Source organism: Rana temporaria, chromosome 2 (assembly GCF_905171775.1).
Source record: "Rana temporaria chromosome 2, aRanTem1.1, whole genome shotgun sequence".
In the NCBI taxonomy this organism is placed as follows: domain Eukaryota; kingdom Metazoa; phylum Chordata; class Amphibia; order Anura; family Ranidae; genus Rana; species Rana temporaria.
In genome coordinates this window covers 144,911,646-144,929,449 of record NC_053490.1, presented here as the reverse complement: position 1 = coordinate 144,929,449, position 17,804 = coordinate 144,911,646, and the positions used below count along the sequence as shown (strand labels likewise).

Here is a 17,804-nt window from a genome sequence, read left to right as displayed (position 1 = left end):
CGTTTTTTGGTGCGGTTTTCAAAACCACACCATAGATGCAGCATGCAGGACTTTTCAAAATGCACCGCACCAAGAGCGTGGTGTGAAAAGTCCCATAGGATTTAAAGGGAAGCATTTTTACTGTGTGTTTTTCTCTTTCGTTCATAGACGGACACAGCCTTCATTGACCTTAGGGTTATGCTTCTTCCTACCAGGAGATTTAGGCAGAATTCTACAGCACTTAAGGTGTTAAAAACTTTCCTTCATGCTGCTCCTCCCAGGGGGCGTGGCTCCCCCAGGCATAACCCACACCCTGCTTTAGCAGCCTCAGTTTGTTTTCTGCCTAACGACAGGAGGTCAAGGCTATCTCTGGAGTTCCTGGACTCTGGAGTTTTTTTCTGGCGATTTTTCTCGCTTTTTTTATTATTTTGTTCCTGCATTTTTGAATCCTGCGATTCTTCTATCAACAGCCGACTGGGTGACAGGCTGGGTCCTCGACTCTTGTAGTCCCCCCATGTTCGGCCTTCGAGCGTGTGCCGGCCCTCAGCTCAGCTTTGGGACGTCCACGACAGGCCCCATTGCTCCAGGGGCGGCCGGGGAACTTTGGTTCTAGGGCACACATATGACCGGTCTCTATGGCTTTGTCACAGTGTGTCTGGCCGACAGCCATGCCGTTTACGGACGTTGGTTCTGTCTGGGATACCTCCAGCCGGGTAGTCGCAGGACAGGTAAGTAGTGGCCCCTTACTCAGGTAAGTGGTCTGGCTGGTGGTTTCCCTGGGGAGGTCGACTGAGGGTCCGCCCTGCTTTCCTCTCTCCCCTTCCTCTCCCTCCTTCCCCTGACTGGGTAGTGGCTGTGAAGGGGGGCCTCCTGGGTTTTCTTTGTTACCACCGGGGCCCGTGTGTTGTTAGGGGGACTGTGTTGTTACTCTGGGGGGTGCTGCTGTGTTCTATGTGGTAATTTTTACCTCAGACAGCGGCCGTCTTGGAAATCTCCTTGGTAACGCTGTGATTCTTTTCTGAGGTAACAGACAAAGCAGTCAGTGCTGCTGTGTTCTATGTGGTAATTTTTACCTCAGACAGCGGCCGTCTTGGAAATCTCCTTGGTAACGCTGTGATTCTTTTCTGAGGTAACAGACAAAGCAGTCAGGGCTGCTGTGTTCTATGAGGTAATTTTTACCTCAGACAGCGGCCGTCTTGGAAATCTCCTTGGTAACGCTGTGATTCTTTTCTGAGGTAACAAAGCAGTCAGTGCTGCTGTGTTCTATGAGGTAATTTTTACCTCAGACAGCGGCCATCTTGGAAATCTCCTTGGTAACGATGTGATTCTTCCCTGAGATGACTCGGCACAGCCTCTGGTCAGTTTTAGTGCTGTTACAGTTTTAGTGCTGTGAATCTTCCATGAGGTGAATACACATCACAGTCAGCACATCAGAGCACACCTGAGGTTTTTCAGCTCCCTCTGCAGCTGGGTGGGGTGGTGAATACCGGGGCCCCCCATGCTCTGCAATAGCAGCAAGGAGGTGACCAGTGGGGTTTTTTTTGTCCTGCCTTGCAGGGTGGGTGACTCAGCGCTGACACTATGGAACTCAAGCTATGCCTGAGTTAACCCTTACCGCCCCTCCCCCTGCCACATCTGTTATGTTGGCTGTCCTGGGTTTCTTGCCAGGTTTGAAGCAGCTAGTGCCCGGATGGGGGGTAAAAAAGCGCCCCCTCCCTGAAGCCTGCTTCTGGGGATGACACAGAATCGCTGTTTTTTTCTGGTTCTGTTATGTCAGAGGCTGCGGGTTTTAACCCTTATGGATAGTGAGGATGACTCTGCTGCAGTCAGTTGCTGGCAAGAATTTGTTGGAGCTCTTGTTTCTGCGGTGCGTGAGGCTCTAAAAATTGAGGATGTGGCGGAGACACCTCCGTGTCAGTACCAGCAGACTACCACGCATCGCTGAAGTGTTTCCTTGTGTTCCTTATTTGGACTATATGTTATACAAGGAATGGGATGCACCGCAAAAAGTTTGTCAAAAAACTTTGCAACCCGTTACCCCCTTGAAGGGGGGCTTTAAAAAAAAAAAAAAAAAAAAAAAGTAGGTCTCTCCTCCGCCAGTGGACCCCCCTGTGTCCAGACTGCGCAAGGCCACCACATTGCCTGTGGAAGGGGCTCCTGCATTTCAGGATCCCGCTGATAGGAGAGTGGAGGCCGTGGCCCGCTCCCTATTCACGGTGGTGGGTTCGGCGGTGAGGCCGGCTCTGGCCGGGGCCCTGGCAGGCCCCGACTAAAAGGGCGAAGCTCCTGCTGCAGGAGCTGGAAGAAGGACCTCTAAGGTGGCCTTGGTGATCACCGTTAAGGGTGAACGGTCCTGTTGGGTCTTCCCTGACTGGCATCATTGAGGATGCCACAGGTGGTAAGCGCATGCTGTTCCCACGGTTTGGGAAGGGCTAGGGACCTCGCCCTGTGCAAGGACCCTCCTTGCCTACCTCCGAGCGTTTTTTCGCTCGCCCTGTGCGGTGGGGGTAGGTCTACATGGTGCTTGAATCCCCGCTGCGGGGTAGCAGCGCACCGGATACCGCATGCCTAACAAGTCTGCGGACATACCTGCTTCTGAAGGTCTGCTCCCGCCCGTGTCTCGGGTGGGAGACTGGCTTCGCATTGCGAAGTGTTTTCCTTGGGGTACAAGATTGAGTTTCTCTCTTGTCTGCCAAACAGGTTTTTTCCCTCCGGCTTCTGGCCTCCTCCGGTTCGCCGGTTGACTCCGTCAGGGGCTGTCCAGGATCTTCTGGTCAGGGGAGTGATTGTGCCAGTTCCCTCGTTGGAACGGTCTCTGGGTTTTACTCCATTCTGTTTGTGTCCCCATGGAGGATGGGGCCCGGTCGATCCTGGGCCTCAAGTCCCTCGTTTTGTTTTGTCAGGTTTTTCTGGCATCCTTGGATGTCATGAACGTGTACCTGCATATCCTCAAACCACCAGAGATTCTGTGCTTTGCGGTCGGGGGGGACCATTTTCAATGGTGTCCTTCCCATTCGGCGGGTTTTCGCCAAGGTGCTTGTACCGATACTGGCCCGGCTGTGACAGCGGGGGTTTGTTATCATGGGATGTCTGGACGACATTCTCCTACGAGCTTCTTCGAGCTCTGCATTGGTGGAGCCGTGTCTATCACGTGTCAGGCTCTCCGAGTGTTCGGCTGGTTTCTGGATTGTCCTGAAATCAGGGTTGATTCCGTCTCAGGGATACCTGAGACTGGTCCTGGATTCCTCCGGGGCGGGAGTGTTTTTCTCCTAGCGGAAAAACTTCAGACTCTGCTATCTGCTGTGCAGCAGTTGCCGACCCAGAAGCGGTCATCTCTGCGATTCTGCAGGAAGGTTCTGGGTCAGTTGGTAGCCTCTTTCGAGGCGGTTCCGTATGCCCAATTCCACGCCAGGGTACTACGGAGGGAACTGCTGTCACGATGGGACTAGCTTCCGTCATCTCTGGATTACCAGATTCAGTTGAGTCATCTGATCATGTCTCCCCTGGTATGGTGGCTGGCGTTTCCGGTGCTTCGGCCCGGAAAGTCATTTTTCTGCAGGCCACTGGACAGTGGTCACGACGGATGCCAGCCTCTCCGGTTGGGGAGGGGCGCTTGGGGCACCCAGTCAGCCCAGGGGCACTGGACTCAGGTGGAGTCCTGCCTACTGATCAACGTTCTGGAGCTCCGAGCAATCAAGCTTTGCCTTACCAGGTGGTCCCTGGATCTACAGGGCCGACCGGTCAGGATCCTGTCCGATAACACCACGTCCGTGGCGTAGGTTGATCATCAGGGAGGCACACGGAGTTCTGTTGCAGCGACGGGGGTCGCGCGCATCCTTTCGGTGGGCCGAAGGGTCCGTTCCGGCTCTATCGGCCGGGTAAATTCCGGGAATACGGAATTGGCTAGCCGACTACCTAAGTCGCACTGCACTGGGCCAAGGAGAGTGGTCTCTCCACCCGCAGGTGTTTCGGGGTCTGTGCCGAAAGTGGGGCACTCCGGACGTGGACCTTCTAGCGTCCCGTCTCTATATCGGTAGGTGCCACGGTTCGTGGCCAGGTTTAAGGACCCGTGGGCGGACGCGTCAGGCGCGTTGGTGGCTCCTTGGGGTCGCTGTCGCCTACTTTACACCTTCCCTCCTCGGAAGCTTCTTCCTCGCCTGCTGCGCAGAGTAGAAGCTGTAGGGATTCTATCGGTCCTGATTGCCCCAGATTGGCCGCGTCGCTTCTGGTACGCGGACCAGGTGCGTCTGCTGGCAGACGCCCCCTAGCGTCTTCCCCTGGGAATTGATTTTCTGTTACAGGGTCCAATCTTCCACCCTGTTTCACAGCCACCGGCCTTAGCGGCGTGGCTGTTGAGAGCCAGGGGCTTAAGGACCGAGGCCTATTGGGCTCGGTGGTCTCTACCGTGCTGCCTGCACGGAGGTCTACCTCACGTAGGTTTTTTCCTCATACATGGAAGGCCTACTTCTCTGTGTGTGGGGAGATGAACTGGCACTCTCGTACATGCGTTGTGTACAGGATTCTGCTGTCTTTGCAGCAGGGAGTGGTTCAGGCTCTCGCCTTACGTACGGTTAGGAGCCAGATTTCTGCTCTGGCTGTTTTTTACTTGCAGCGACCCTTGGCATAGCACTCCTGGGTGCGTGCGTTGGGTCAGGGGGTCTGGCAGGTGGCCCCTCCGGTGCGCCCTCCATTACCCCCATGGGACTTGAATTTAGTCTTTTCAGTGCTTCGGGATGCTCCCTTTGAGGACATTCGGGAGTTTTTTTGTTTTATTGTCACAAAAGGTGATTTTATTTCTGGTAGCAATTACCTCGATCAGACGGGTGTCTGTCTGTTCTGGTGGCCTTGTCTTGCAAGGCTCCCTGCTTGGTCATCCGTAAGGATGAGGTGGTGCTGCGGCCGCAGCCGTTTTTCTCCCTAAGGTCGTTTCGGCTTTTCACTTGGATGTGGACATTGTTCTTCCATCCTTGTGTCCTCAGCCGAAGAACCCGAAGGAGGCCACTTTACATTCTTTGGATGTGGTTCGGGCCCTTCGAGTTTACTTGTCGGCGACAGCTCCGTTCCGGATGTCGGACTCGCTGTTCGTGTCTGTGTCCGGTCCCAGTAAGGGCCTGGCAGTTTCGTCGGCCACCATTTCCAGGTGGATCCGACGGATTGTGCTTCAGGCCTACGCCCTGAAGGGGCGGGCGCCTCCCTTTCGGGTCACGGCGCATTCGACCAGGGCGATCGGGGCCTCTTGGGCTTCCGACACCAAGCCTCTGCGTTACTGGTGTGTAAGGCTGCGACCTGGTCGTCGGTCCACGCTTTTTCAAAGTTTTATATGGTGGATGTGAGTGCATCTTCGGATGCCTCCATTGGCCGCAGGGTGTTACAGGCGGCAGTTTAAGGTTGGAGTTCCTCCGTTGAGTAACTCCGGTTTTTGTTTGGGGTGTAACCTGTTTTTGCTGTGTTATTTTTCCCACCCCTCGAATTTTTTTGACACTGCTTGGGGACGTCCCTAAGGTCAATGAAGGCTGTGTCCGTCTATGAACGAAAGAGAAAAAAGGATTTTTGTACTCACCGTAAAATCCATTTCTCTGAGTTCATAGACGGACACAGCACCCACCCCTCCTTTGTTTGTACTGCTTGTTACGAACTGAGGCTGCTAAAGCAGGGTGTGGGTTATGCCTGGGGGAGCCACGCCCCCTGGGATGAGCAGCATGAAGGAAAGTTTTTAACACCTTAAGTGCTGTAGAATTCTGCCTAAATCTCCTGGTAGGAAGAAGCATAACCCTAAGGTCAATGAAGGCTGTGTCCGTCTATGAACTCAGAGAAATGGATTTTACGGTGAGTACAAAAATCCTTTTTTTTTTTTTTTTGCAAGGTAAAAACGTAGAAAAAATGTATTAGTGTTAAAGGGTCCTTTTTAAAATGGAGCAAAAGTTGAAAAATAAAAAATTGCGAACAGGCTCTTTATTGCAGAAAAAACATGCAATACAAGAGATCATTTTTGTTTTGTTTTTTTACACCTAGATTGCATGGAAACATTTGGGACACAGCCAGTAACCAGCCCTCTGCCCTGGCCCTCCACCACCCACTGGAGCACTGTGGAGGTGGTGGGAGCGGCTGGCTCAGGCTCTCAGCAGAGCGCTGAAAGATAAGCCAGGTGCTGGTCCAGGTATCTGGGTGGTTCCCGAAATCAAAGTCAGGTTCACTTCAGAAACTAGACCGGTTATGTGATGTCAGCTGACAGCGGATTTTAACACACCGTTGGCTGAATACAAGACACAGGAGTGCAGAACTATGTGCACCCCTGTGACCCACAGGAGAAGTAGGGCCTAACAAGCTTTTGGCAATACTTCTCCTTTAATGTTATTTGACTGTAGCTATACCCACAAATAAAGAAACCTTGCTACACCTTTTTATACACTGCTTACTAGACTACCTTTTTATTATAAACTGTTTTTTTCACTGTAAAATTATTTTCATTTCTACTGTGTGTGGAATACTGGTGTGTAGTGCATTTACATGCTTGCTGTCCTTAGCCTTGTCTTATAACTGTAGCACTGCATTTTATTCTGTGCTGTAAACTAAAAAGTATTTGGATAAAAATGTTTATTCTGGGGTGTTATCTGGATCATTGATTTATTAATATACGAATGTTGCCCTAACCCAGCCATTCTCAAATGGGGTTCCCTCAGAGGTTTCTAGGAGTTCATTGTGCTGTGGTAACTGATCTCACATTTGATGGTGCCTTCATACTTCCAGGGGCATCACCACTTTGCAGAGCCAGCTGCATGATACCAATAATCCTTTTAGCTGGGCAAGGATGGCATTTTGACCCCATTGTAATGGCCACCAATGTAGGGGGTGTTTTTCCATTGCCCCCAAGTAAATTGATTTCAAAGAGGAAGGAGGTCTGCCCACCCCTGCAAAAATGTAAAGCCAGCAGCTACCTGTACTGCAGCTGCTGACTTTTAATAATAGGACAATTACCTGTCCTGGAGTCCAGCGATGTTGGCACCGCAACTGATGTTTCCATCAGCTGTCGGGTGCTGCCGCCGCCATTGCAAGTAAGGGAACCTGTCAGTAAAGCATTACAGCTTCACGCCGAGTCCCTTTTGCGCATTCCCAAGGTACCGCTGAGCTCTCCTACTGGCCCAGCGGCGGGGGGAAGGCATGGGGAGCTGAAATTGGGGACAGGATACCTGTCAAAGACTGGTATCTGCTCCCCCCCCGAAAGGTGCCAAATGTGGCACCGGAGGGGGGAGGAGACAAATGAGTCGAAGTTCCACTTTTGGGTGGAACTCTGCATTAAGTAGGGGTTCCCTGAGACCTAAAAATTATTTCAAAGGTTTCTCTGGGATAGAAAAGTTTAAGAAAGGGTGACCTAAACTGTCAAATGTTTTTTATTGAAAATTAACTTCTTTCTTTTTTTTTTCTTCTTTCTCCTCCAAGCTGTTTGTCTACTGTTCATTTCTCTGTAAAGACAAACTCCAGCACTATTTTTATTTTTTCATTTTAGATGGCTTGGGTAAGGGGTAGTACCTTCTGTGTCTCCTTTTCGAAAAAATGTCATTCACTTCCTGGCATTTGTATGCAGGACAGGAGGTGGGAATTGTAAAATGTTAATCACAAAAGTAAAGGGGAAATCTTCCTAATGGGTTCTGCTGACAGCGGTTTGTCACTTTGGGGGCCTATCCTCTCACTTCTTGCCATGTTTTTGGGCCAGGAAGGGATGTAAAAAACAGAAAAAAAGTTATGAATCTTTGCTCTTCTATCCAGAACTGGGGAAAAAGAGGTTACCTGTAGTTTTCACTGAGAGCAATTCCATAGGGACAGTCAGTCAGCCCCTCTAATCGATTCTGATGTCAGTGATTTTGACTGACATCAGCCAAACAGAAATAATTGAAGTGTTTTTTCTTATTTGGGTAAGATGTTTTCAATGACGTGATTTATTTCTTCTTTTTCCCCAGTCTGAGCTTGTGAACCTCGCTGAAACTATTCAACAGAAACTTTCCTATTTTAATGAGTTAGAAAATATAAGTACAGTAAGTATGTTTTTTGTTTGCTATGTGCATGAGAACATTATTTTACCATTTGTTCATTTTCCAGAATGGATCTTAGAATAGTGTTTTTTTTTTTTTTTTTAAAGGTAATGTGTATTTACATAAATGTTTTAAGTTATGTGCAATACTAAAGAAAAACTTTTGGAAAAAAAAAAAACTTAAGCAGGAAAATATTTAAAAAAAAAATACATATTATTTTATATGTATTAGTTGCAGATATCATGTGGCTCCAAATTAGAGTGCATACTTTCTATGCAAATTTCTATAAAATATACTGATGTTGTAGAAGTCAGATTATACAACTGAATTACACCTAGAAAGAATACACCTCCTTCCTCTCTCCCAGCAGAGGGAGGATTGCCAGTAATACATGGTTATACACAGGCTGCCAACAAGCTTGAAGACCTGGTCAGATTTCCATATCTAAATGCTCTGAGATCTGCGTATCATTTTTATTCCTGGCCGGAGGGCCTGGTCGTTGTTCATCACAATGACCACTTCTTTCACTCTCCTCTTCACTATCCCTTTCCCCCACTTTATTTAATTTAAGCCTATGTTTGTCACTTTTTTGTCTTTTTTTGTTTGTGCACGTTTTGTGTCACTGTGTGATTAGTAGGGTGCGGGTCCTCGGGCCAGCCCTGAACGTCTTGGGAGTAGGTGGACATGGCCTTCTAGCTTAGTTCACTTGCTCTCATGGGGTCTCCCTTCGGGGGAGCCCCACCTAGTACTGGGAGGGTTCTGTTTCGGCAGTCCCTCCGAGGAAGTTGGGTCCGTGTCGGCTTCGGATGCTCGGACCACAGTACCTCAGTCACCGTCTGGAGCCTAACGCCTCGGGGGATCAGGGTTTGGGTCCCTCTTCACAGGAGGACCACTTGACGTTGCACCCGTCTGCACGTTTTTGTGAACACTCTTTATGTGTGTGCACATTTTTTCTGCACCGGGTGGAGTTTTTTGGGTGTGTTCACACGCCATAGGCTTCCCAAAAAAATAAATAAATCTGTGTATCATAGATGCTCTCTTTATTACATTTTACTTTAGGGCCTCTCTCAGGTTTTGCAAATAAGGCAGTTGGATCGCATTTTTAATGCTTTCTAAGGCTGGTTTCACACCTATGCATTTTTTGTGCTTTTTGCATTTTGCAGATTTGCACTACAGTCCATTTAACATGTTTTCCTATGGAACATGTTCTGTAGTGCAAATCAGCAAAATGAAAAAAGCACCAAAAATGCATAGGTGTGAATCCAGCCTAAACGCCTATTAATGCTACTCAAAATTGTTAAAATGGGAAGCGGATAGAGGTGCTCACATCGCAGCGTTGGCGTTGCCTCACATTGTGGTGAGGCAAAAATAGCGCTGCCTGCAGAGTTTGGCAGGCCTTGGGGCTTTGCAACTGCCTCCATTCACTTCTATTGAAAGGTACTACAAGCGCAAAGGAAATGCACTGTAAGCATGCTCATAGCGTTTAGAGTGCGTTTTTTAGGTGTGGTTGCAAAATGTCAAAAATTATCATTTCCCATGTTGGCCTTGGGGGGAAAATATATATATAATCTCGCAGGGTGTTTGAGGACTCAATGTCTGTCTGAAAGGGCCCTAAACAATAAAAATTATTATAAACGTGGTTTTATAGACTTTTTTGAACTTTTAAAAGCAATGGTAAACAAAGCTGGTCATAAACTTTTATTAACTGGAGTTTATAGGACAGGCAGTATTCTGTAGCCATGGAATAATCGATGACCCTACCTAAAAGTGATATTTTAGTTATAGTTAGTCTATCGGGCAGAGATGGGAAGAGTCACCTGCTGGCTTATGTTTTGGGGACTCTAGCATTGAAATCTCCCCCACTATAGTTCAGCTTTTTCTGTCCTACTTTATAAGTGCGCTTCTTCCTCTTAGCCGTGGGTGTTCATGCTCTTCCTATTGTGTCCTCCAAAATATAGAACACAATTAAATTAAAATCCAGCAGGAAGAATGGGACCCCCTTGTAAGTGCCCATGGTAGGTGTGCAGAACTGGGAACTGTTATGCAGGGATTTTAATATTGGAGCTTCTCAAGGACTCCTCAAACTCCAGGTGATGTAACGGTGTAGCAAACAATACAAAATGCCCACCTTCGACTCCTGCGATCATTGCATAACTATCTAACTGTTGGGCGATTACAAGCCCCAGCCTACACAAACTGGGCAGATAATATTGATACTTGAGTCGTCATAGTTTTATGTCTTCCAGCTCACAACTGTATTAGAAATAATGCTTGTGTAACAACAGTTTTTTTTTTTTTCTTTTTTTTTTTTTCACGTAGAAATTAAATTCTCCGACATTATCTGTGAATAGTGAAGGATTTATACCCATGTTATCAAAGCTGGATGACTGCATATCTTATATTTCTGCTCACGTAAGTTTTTTTTTATTTTTTTAGTTTGTTTCATAAATACATGTTGCATGATTGTGTTCTCTTTCTATTTTTGCATGTTCCAACCTTTTGTCTAGTTACAAAGAAACGTTCATTCTAGTTTTTAGTCCGTATGTGTGGAAAGGGCCTTAGGCTCACTCTTATATCAGGAAGTGCACTGCTATTTTACAGGAGGAAATCCAGACAAAGGTACATTTACCTTTTTGTGTCCACAAGCTATTGGTCATATAGTGTATGTGATCATAACGTTCCCTTTTTTTTTTTCTTTATCTCCTACTTCCTATTTATAAATCACAGCTGTCTTTTTATATTTAAAAAAATGAATATGATGCATTAACATTGTTATTACTATATTTAACTACTTAAAGGGGTTGTAAAGATAAAAATGTTTTCCCCTAAATAGCTTCCTTTACCTTGGTGCAGTCCTCATTCACTTACCTCATCCTTCCATTTTGCTTTTAAATGTCTTTATATATTCTGAGAAACCCTCACTTCCTGTTCTTCTGTCTGTAACTCCACACCGTAATGCAAGGCTTTCTCCCTGGTGTGGAGTGTCGTGCTCGCCCCCTACTTTAAGGGGGGAGGGGGCCAGCAGGAGAGTCAGGGCGCCCACTAACACACAGCTCCTTTCTCTATCTGCAACATAGAGAGCGTCATGGCCAGGGCTGTGGAGTCGGAGTCGAGGAGTCGGAGTCGGGGGAAATTTTGGGTACCTGGAGTCGGAGTCGGCAAACAATGCACCGACTCCGACTCCGACTCCTACTAAATTTAGATTGGAATAAAAAAAAAAAAAAAAAAGCAAGTTTAAATGTCCCAATTCACAAAAAGTTATAATTAATGACTTCTCTACTGTAAGAATAAAGACCAATGCATGCAGTGCCTCACGTAACCGCAAAACGAACACGTTAAGTGACCGTGAATAAGCATGCTTTTCATGTGCTTCACTATATGGCACGCAACGCACAATTAGGAGCTGCAATACTTATACTTTCCATAGTGTTGTGTTCTGCTTTTACAGGGAACGCAGCGTCCATGTGTAACCTAGCCTCTCACTGATAAGGGATTAAATAAATATGTTTTTTGCAGGACTAGAGAGTGAGACACTTGTATAAGTGAAGGGAATGGAGGGCCAATAGTTCAAGACTGAAGCTGTAAACCAGCCCTCAAAATTTCCACTCGCCTACTAGCATTTGGCGAGTGGATTTAAGCTGGGGGCGAGTGATGACAGGGCTGCATGAGCAATCTCCCTGCAATCTGTGCCTACACTTAGAGTCCCGATGAGATTGGCGGCCGAACAAGAAAGGTGCATGCTCGGGAAAAGTAGTCTGGTGAGCCGCACACAGACAGAGCAGTACACAGGTGCTCTCCTTACAATTCTCATTAAGCCATGGGACCCAACAGTATGACCTCTCTGAGCCTGCCCCCCTCCCCCGGGCTCGACCAATGTAGCTGGAGAGCAGAAAGTAATGAGTGAGGTGGAGGATTGCCAAAATTACCACTCCGGTGCAGCGCTCACTGAAAGTTGCCCTGACATGAGAGCGGCAGCCTTCTAGTTTGTGCAGTTTTCTTCTCCTTGTGCTCTATGTAAGTGTCCAACAGTTCAGCCTGAGCACTGTGAACAGACTGGTCTCAATGTGTGCTGTGCGCTGTCAGTGTGCGCTGTGCTATGGTGTCAATGGCTGTGCAGTTGTGTGGATCTCAGCGCTGGATTGTACTCCCTCCAGCTGTGCTGCAGCTCCTCTCCTCTTTGCCAGCCTGAATAAAAGGGGGAAGTGGGGACATGCAAGCGTGGAGCCGCACACACAGGCTCCTGATGATGAGATGAATGGGAGAGAGAGAGGATGGATGGGAGTTGCAGAGGAGACAGCAAGAGGGATGGGGAAGAGATCCAGTTCTAGTGCCCTGTCCCTCTGGTCTGCCCCCAGTGCCCTGTCCCTCTGGTCTGCCCCCAGTGCCCTGTCCCATTTTGTTAAAGTTGTTGTTGGTAATATTTAATTTTGTAACTTGATTCTGCATAAAACATTGTCATTCCATGAGATAATCTACGAGGGCGTGTTTACAGGTGCACTTAGGCGCAGGGCAGTGTATGAATTAGGTGGGGAAACTGGTGGCGAGTAACTCTTGAGGCCTGGCTAGTAGCTCAGGACTTGAAATTTTGAGCCCTGCTGTAAACCATTGGAAAAACTGCTGTCATTTAGCTAAGGCTATAAAAACTTGTAAACTCTGATTGTTAGCTTAAACTTTAAACATGACTATGGGATTCTCCTAGGAAAATCATGTTTTAGAATAAAAAACGTTGTTTTCATTGTGTTTTGTCTTTTGCTTAAACTGTGCAATACAGTAGACTGTTGGCTTCCCAGCCAGTAGTCCTGTGGTAGGTTGCGTTTCTTTCCCTCAAGGAATGTATAAAATACATTCGCATATTAATACAGAGGAGTCGGAAGTACATAAAACTGAGGAGTCGGAGTCGGAACATTTATCTACCGACTCCACAGCCCTGGTCATGGCTCTCCTGCTCGCCCCCTCCCCCCTCAAGGGAGGGGGCGAGCACGACAGTCCACACCAGGGAGAAAGCCTCGCATTACTGTGTGGAGTTACAGACCGAAGAACCGGAAGTGAGGATTTCTCAGAAGAAATAAGGACATTTAAAAGCAAAATGGAAGGATGAGGTAAGTGAAGGAGGACTGCACGAAGGTAATGGAAGCTATTTAGGGAAAACATTTTTACCTTTACAACCCCTTTAAGCCTGCTTTAATAAGAATCATATTTAACAATTTGTAACAAAGTTGAAATTGTAGTAACCAATGGCAGCCATTTAGAATGCAAATACTATGTAGGGTGGAGAGTGCACACCAAATACTGTTTACATTCTACTGCTGCTGTATTGGCACTTTATCGCATGTTTGGCGCCCTGCCCTTCTGCAGCCCATTCTTTTTGAATGGGTCGCAATATAACAGATATTGGTCCTGCACTAATCCACCCCCCCCCCCCTGCAATGCACATATATATGTGTTGGAGTACCATTCAAAATAAATGGCAATAAACACCTAAACGTCTCATTGCAGTGTGCTGCATTAAAGCATTTAGTACTACACATGTTACCTTACCACAGAACACTAGGTGTCAGTGTACCCTCCATAAAAACGTGCTTTATTTTATTATATATATATATATATATATATAATATGTATGTATGTATTTTTTTTTGTTTTTGTTTTTTTTGTGTGCTTGAAATTCATATATGTTACCTAGAAAAATTCAAGGAACAAGAATTTTGGAAGAGAATTTTTTTTTTTTTTTTAATTGAATTTCATTGTTGTGTTATTTATAATAACACTGCAAAGAAAATGTATAGATCACTCTTGGTTTTGCCTTTTGAGGACCACATTATTCACAGAAAACAGTGTAATCTTACTGAAATGTGGATAACATTGCAAAGTCCCTTTTATGAATGTTCTTTGGGTTATATGTTCTCCCCTCCTAATCCCCCCCCCCTTTTTTTCTACTTCTTCTGTATCTTCACAGACTTAGAATTCAGCTGAAAATGGCATAGCCCAAATCTTCATTTTTTTCCCTCCAAGAACTGTTGAAGCTGCTTTGGCTTGTGTCTTTAGTGTATGCTACTTTGTTGTCCCAACTCTCTAAAGAAGTCCATCAAAAGCAGACAAAGTCGTGGTTCACATTGGAGCCATTTGGCATGCAATTTGACATGTCAAATCGCATGCCAAATCGGTGGCATTTGCTGGCAATGGCATTGTCCTAATCGGTGCAATGCCACATTTGCGGCACCACACTGATTCCAAAAAGTAGTTTCTGTGCTACTTTTGGTGACTTCGAGGTGCGATTTTTCTATTGACATCTGTGCAGCAACCCGCACAGATGTCTCTGAAATTGCCACTGGAGTCAGCTGAACTCGCAAAATGTCATTCCTGCTGTCAGTGTGAACCTAGGCAGTCTTTTAGACGCAAATACCAGTAGGGAATCCTCTCTCTTTTATATACTGCCTCATTTGTGATGGTTTCCCAAAGCACACTCTGCAGCTGGCCTCTCCTTTTACAGTTGTGTATAAATGTCTGTTATATGTGTGCTATCTGCACTGTCCTGAAAAGTGCCCACTGTGCACTCCCAGAACACTAATGAAGCTGTCTCTGTCCACTCTGTCACGTCTTCTGATAGGGGAGCAGCATGACAGGGTTCGATCATGTAATAGCCAATCGGTGGTCACATGAACAGGAAGTTTTCTGTGTCCCCACTTGAAAACCCACTTAAAACTCATGGGCCGCCAGGAGGCAGCATGAAAGGGTTAAACAATTGCAGCTTTTATTTCTATGCAATTTTTTTTTTTTCTCCGTTTTGATATGTGTACACAGAAGTTTGCTCCATGACAGTCTGTAATTCAGGTTTATTTACCCTTGCGTGCATGTCATAAAAATAAGATTGGGAAGTCATGATTACCATGACAAACCACTGTAGTTTCCCAACTCTTAATTTATTTTATTTTTTTCCCAGCTGGTTACTAGATCTCTGTGTGATTTAAAGGCCTGACCTAGAGGTATCAATGTATCCTATACACCTCTAAAGAATATGATCTTAATACAAGACTTGTTTATAGCCAATAGATGTGTTTAAAAGTATATACAGTGGCTAGCAAGAATACAATATAAAAACAGCAAGGGTTAATATATTAGATATGGTATCTGCATAATTAATATAAATATAAGATATGTGTAGAAGAAGTCGAAAAGCATATAATACTTTATAAACGACAGAAGCAATGTTCATCTATGTACATATTATTTTTTATTATTGGCACAAAAAACATAACATGAATTTTTTTTTTTTTCTGATAAGTTTTATTAATAAATTGCTCTTGTTTTTTATTTGACTTTGCAGCCTAATTATAAAGATTATCCAGTTTTTTTAGCAAAGTTTAAGCAATGTCTCTCTAAAGCTATGCATCTTATGAAGACCTATACTGTGAATACGCTACAAAACCTCACCAATCTATTGATTAAACGGGTAAGTTGCAGAATGTTTCCTCTTTTTAGACTTGCTTACGCTTTATTTGGTTGCAAATGTAAAGTAACTCGCATCTGAATAGTAATGACAAGGATAGGTTCACATTATTGTACTAAAGTTGTTTTTAAAGTCAAACAGTTTTATTTACTTTAATGCATTTCCTGCATTAACTTTTGGGCTGCCAGGGCCATACAGCATACAGACCTACAGCACTGCTTGCATGTGGCCAGGTCCATACACCATACAGACCTACATTCCTCCTTCAGCTATAAGCTCATGGTCACTGAGCGCAGGGCCTGGCAGCAAAAGGGTTAAGAAAGCCCCCTACTAACTGTCCTGGGAGCCTGTTCAGCGATCAGTGCTGCTGGCTACAACTGGCAGCGCTAATCAAATGGCAAAAATCCAACAATTCTGTAAATAGACTTCTGTACAACCTCCCTGCCCATATATAGATTGAAATGCGGACAACCCCGGCTAAACCGGCCTGAATTTTAATTCATGTATGGCCAGCTTAAGACTGAATAGTGATTGCATGTCATCCGGTTTGGCTAGACCTTTGCAGATAACGTGGACTTGCTCTCTGACTTTATCACTGACCTGGAGCAAGTATGCAGATCATGAGCTCAGGCTTCACTTGTTGCATGCTTGTTCTGGGTTAAAAGCTGAAATAATTCACTGGCATCTCCCAAGGCAGATACTGTGTTTCTTGTAAAGGGTTTGAAAGGGAGTAAAGCTACCTACATACATTATTCATGAGCTGATTGACCCATCTACACACTTGAGGAAGATGGTGGATTTCTTCCCTGTTGAGTTATTATATTCTGTCACTGGGGAGACTTCCCCCGCTGTCACATTACACCGATCAGTGCTGCCATCTGTAGCCAGTGGCACTGATTGATCGGGAAAAGCCCAATTGGCGTCTGTACAAGCAGCCTGCCCATACATGGATCAGAATTGCAACATGTATGGCCACCTTAAAGGGCTTCTAATGGCAAAACATTTTTTTTTTACTCTTTGATGCATTCTCTGCATTAGGGTAAAAAATGTTTTATGCCTTTCTGTTCTAACCCCTTCCCTTTGTGAAGGGGGAGAGTGGGGGAAAATAGATCCAGCGCTGTGAAGGGCTGCATCTCCTCTCCCCTCTGTTTCCCTTCACACAGGGACCCTGCATTGTGTGTGTGTGTGTGTGTGTGTGTGTGTATATATGTATGTATATGTATATATATATATATATATATATATATATATATATATATATATATGAGTACGGTTTCGTAGACGCGCACGGCTCAGGAGCGAGCATGCACTGTGTGCTCCCATAGCTAGCAGCTTGCTATGGGGGCACACAAAGATTTGGAGGAGGCAAGATCGTTGATGGGGGATCCCAGAAGTGGAGGTTCAGGGCCCCTATGTGCAATACCACTGCACAGACCAGGAAAGTATAACCATAAATATCTGTATAATATAAATATCTGTAGTAATGCTTTAAGGATCCCTCTTGCTACATCAGAGCACATGAGAAGTGTTGGTTGATTTGTGAAGAACCAAAAGATCTCTTTACAGAACTTGCAAGAAATCAGAATCTAGTGGGCAATTAGACCCCACAACTACAGTATTGGTTTTACTAGGAATAGCCTTTTTCTAGCAATAATGTTCTCAAAACTTATGAGATCTGTAGAGAAGAAATTGTCCCTATTCTATTTGTAAATTTGCCTTTTTATAAACCTACATTGCAGATCTCTGTACATATAGTGGAACCAATTTTGTTATTTATTTTTTTATTGCTTTGCTTCTTGACTATTGGAAATGTGTGTGTGTGGGGCCTTTCACTGTTGGAAAAAGTTTACAGGAGACGCATTCCCCCTAATTTGGATAAAGGGTGTGGGGGGGAGGTTTGAGTTTGGACATTTTACATCCATCAACAATCAACACCCAATGTGAAACCTGGTCACAAAGTTTAACTAAGCCTTAAAGGGTTTTGACTGAAATTGGGCTTTTAAAAAGACCTTTACATTTCTAATATTAGTGAGGGTGCAAATTAAATACATTTCAAAATTGGCATAAAATGCTTGTAACCTTTAGGATTTATTATAAATAATACCTACTTAAAGTGTTACTAAACCCACAGCAGTAAAACCAGTCTGTATATGCAGTAAAGCATGCTTGTTATACTCACTGTGGAAACTAAGGGGTTAATCCTCTGCATTGTGTAAAAAGGATGTTTGATCTTGTACACAAAGATTCTCCTCTTCTTCCACTGACTCCAAAACAGGTTTGGATAAGACAGAGTTAGTGGAGTCAGGCTGCACATGCTCAGTTTGGTGTATTGCCAGAGCGTTTTTTTTTCT

The 17,804-nt window shown here is 45.4% G+C and overlaps 1 protein-coding gene across 2 annotated transcripts in view; it reads left to right on the top strand.

The window, feature by feature from the left end:
* Positions 1 to 17,804, top strand: part of COG3 (component of oligomeric golgi complex 3) — a 133,272-nt gene that overhangs the window by 18,472 nt on the left and 96,996 nt on the right. For both annotated transcript variants that reach the window (XM_040341274.1, XM_040341273.1), the window contains exons 5-7: positions 7,935 to 8,009; positions 10,326 to 10,418; positions 15,331 to 15,456. In XM_040341274.1, coding sequence (XP_040197208.1) covers positions 7,935 to 8,009; positions 10,326 to 10,418; positions 15,331 to 15,456 — 294 coding nt within the window. The remainder of the gene's footprint in view (positions 1 to 7,934; positions 8,010 to 10,325; positions 10,419 to 15,330; positions 15,457 to 17,804) is intronic.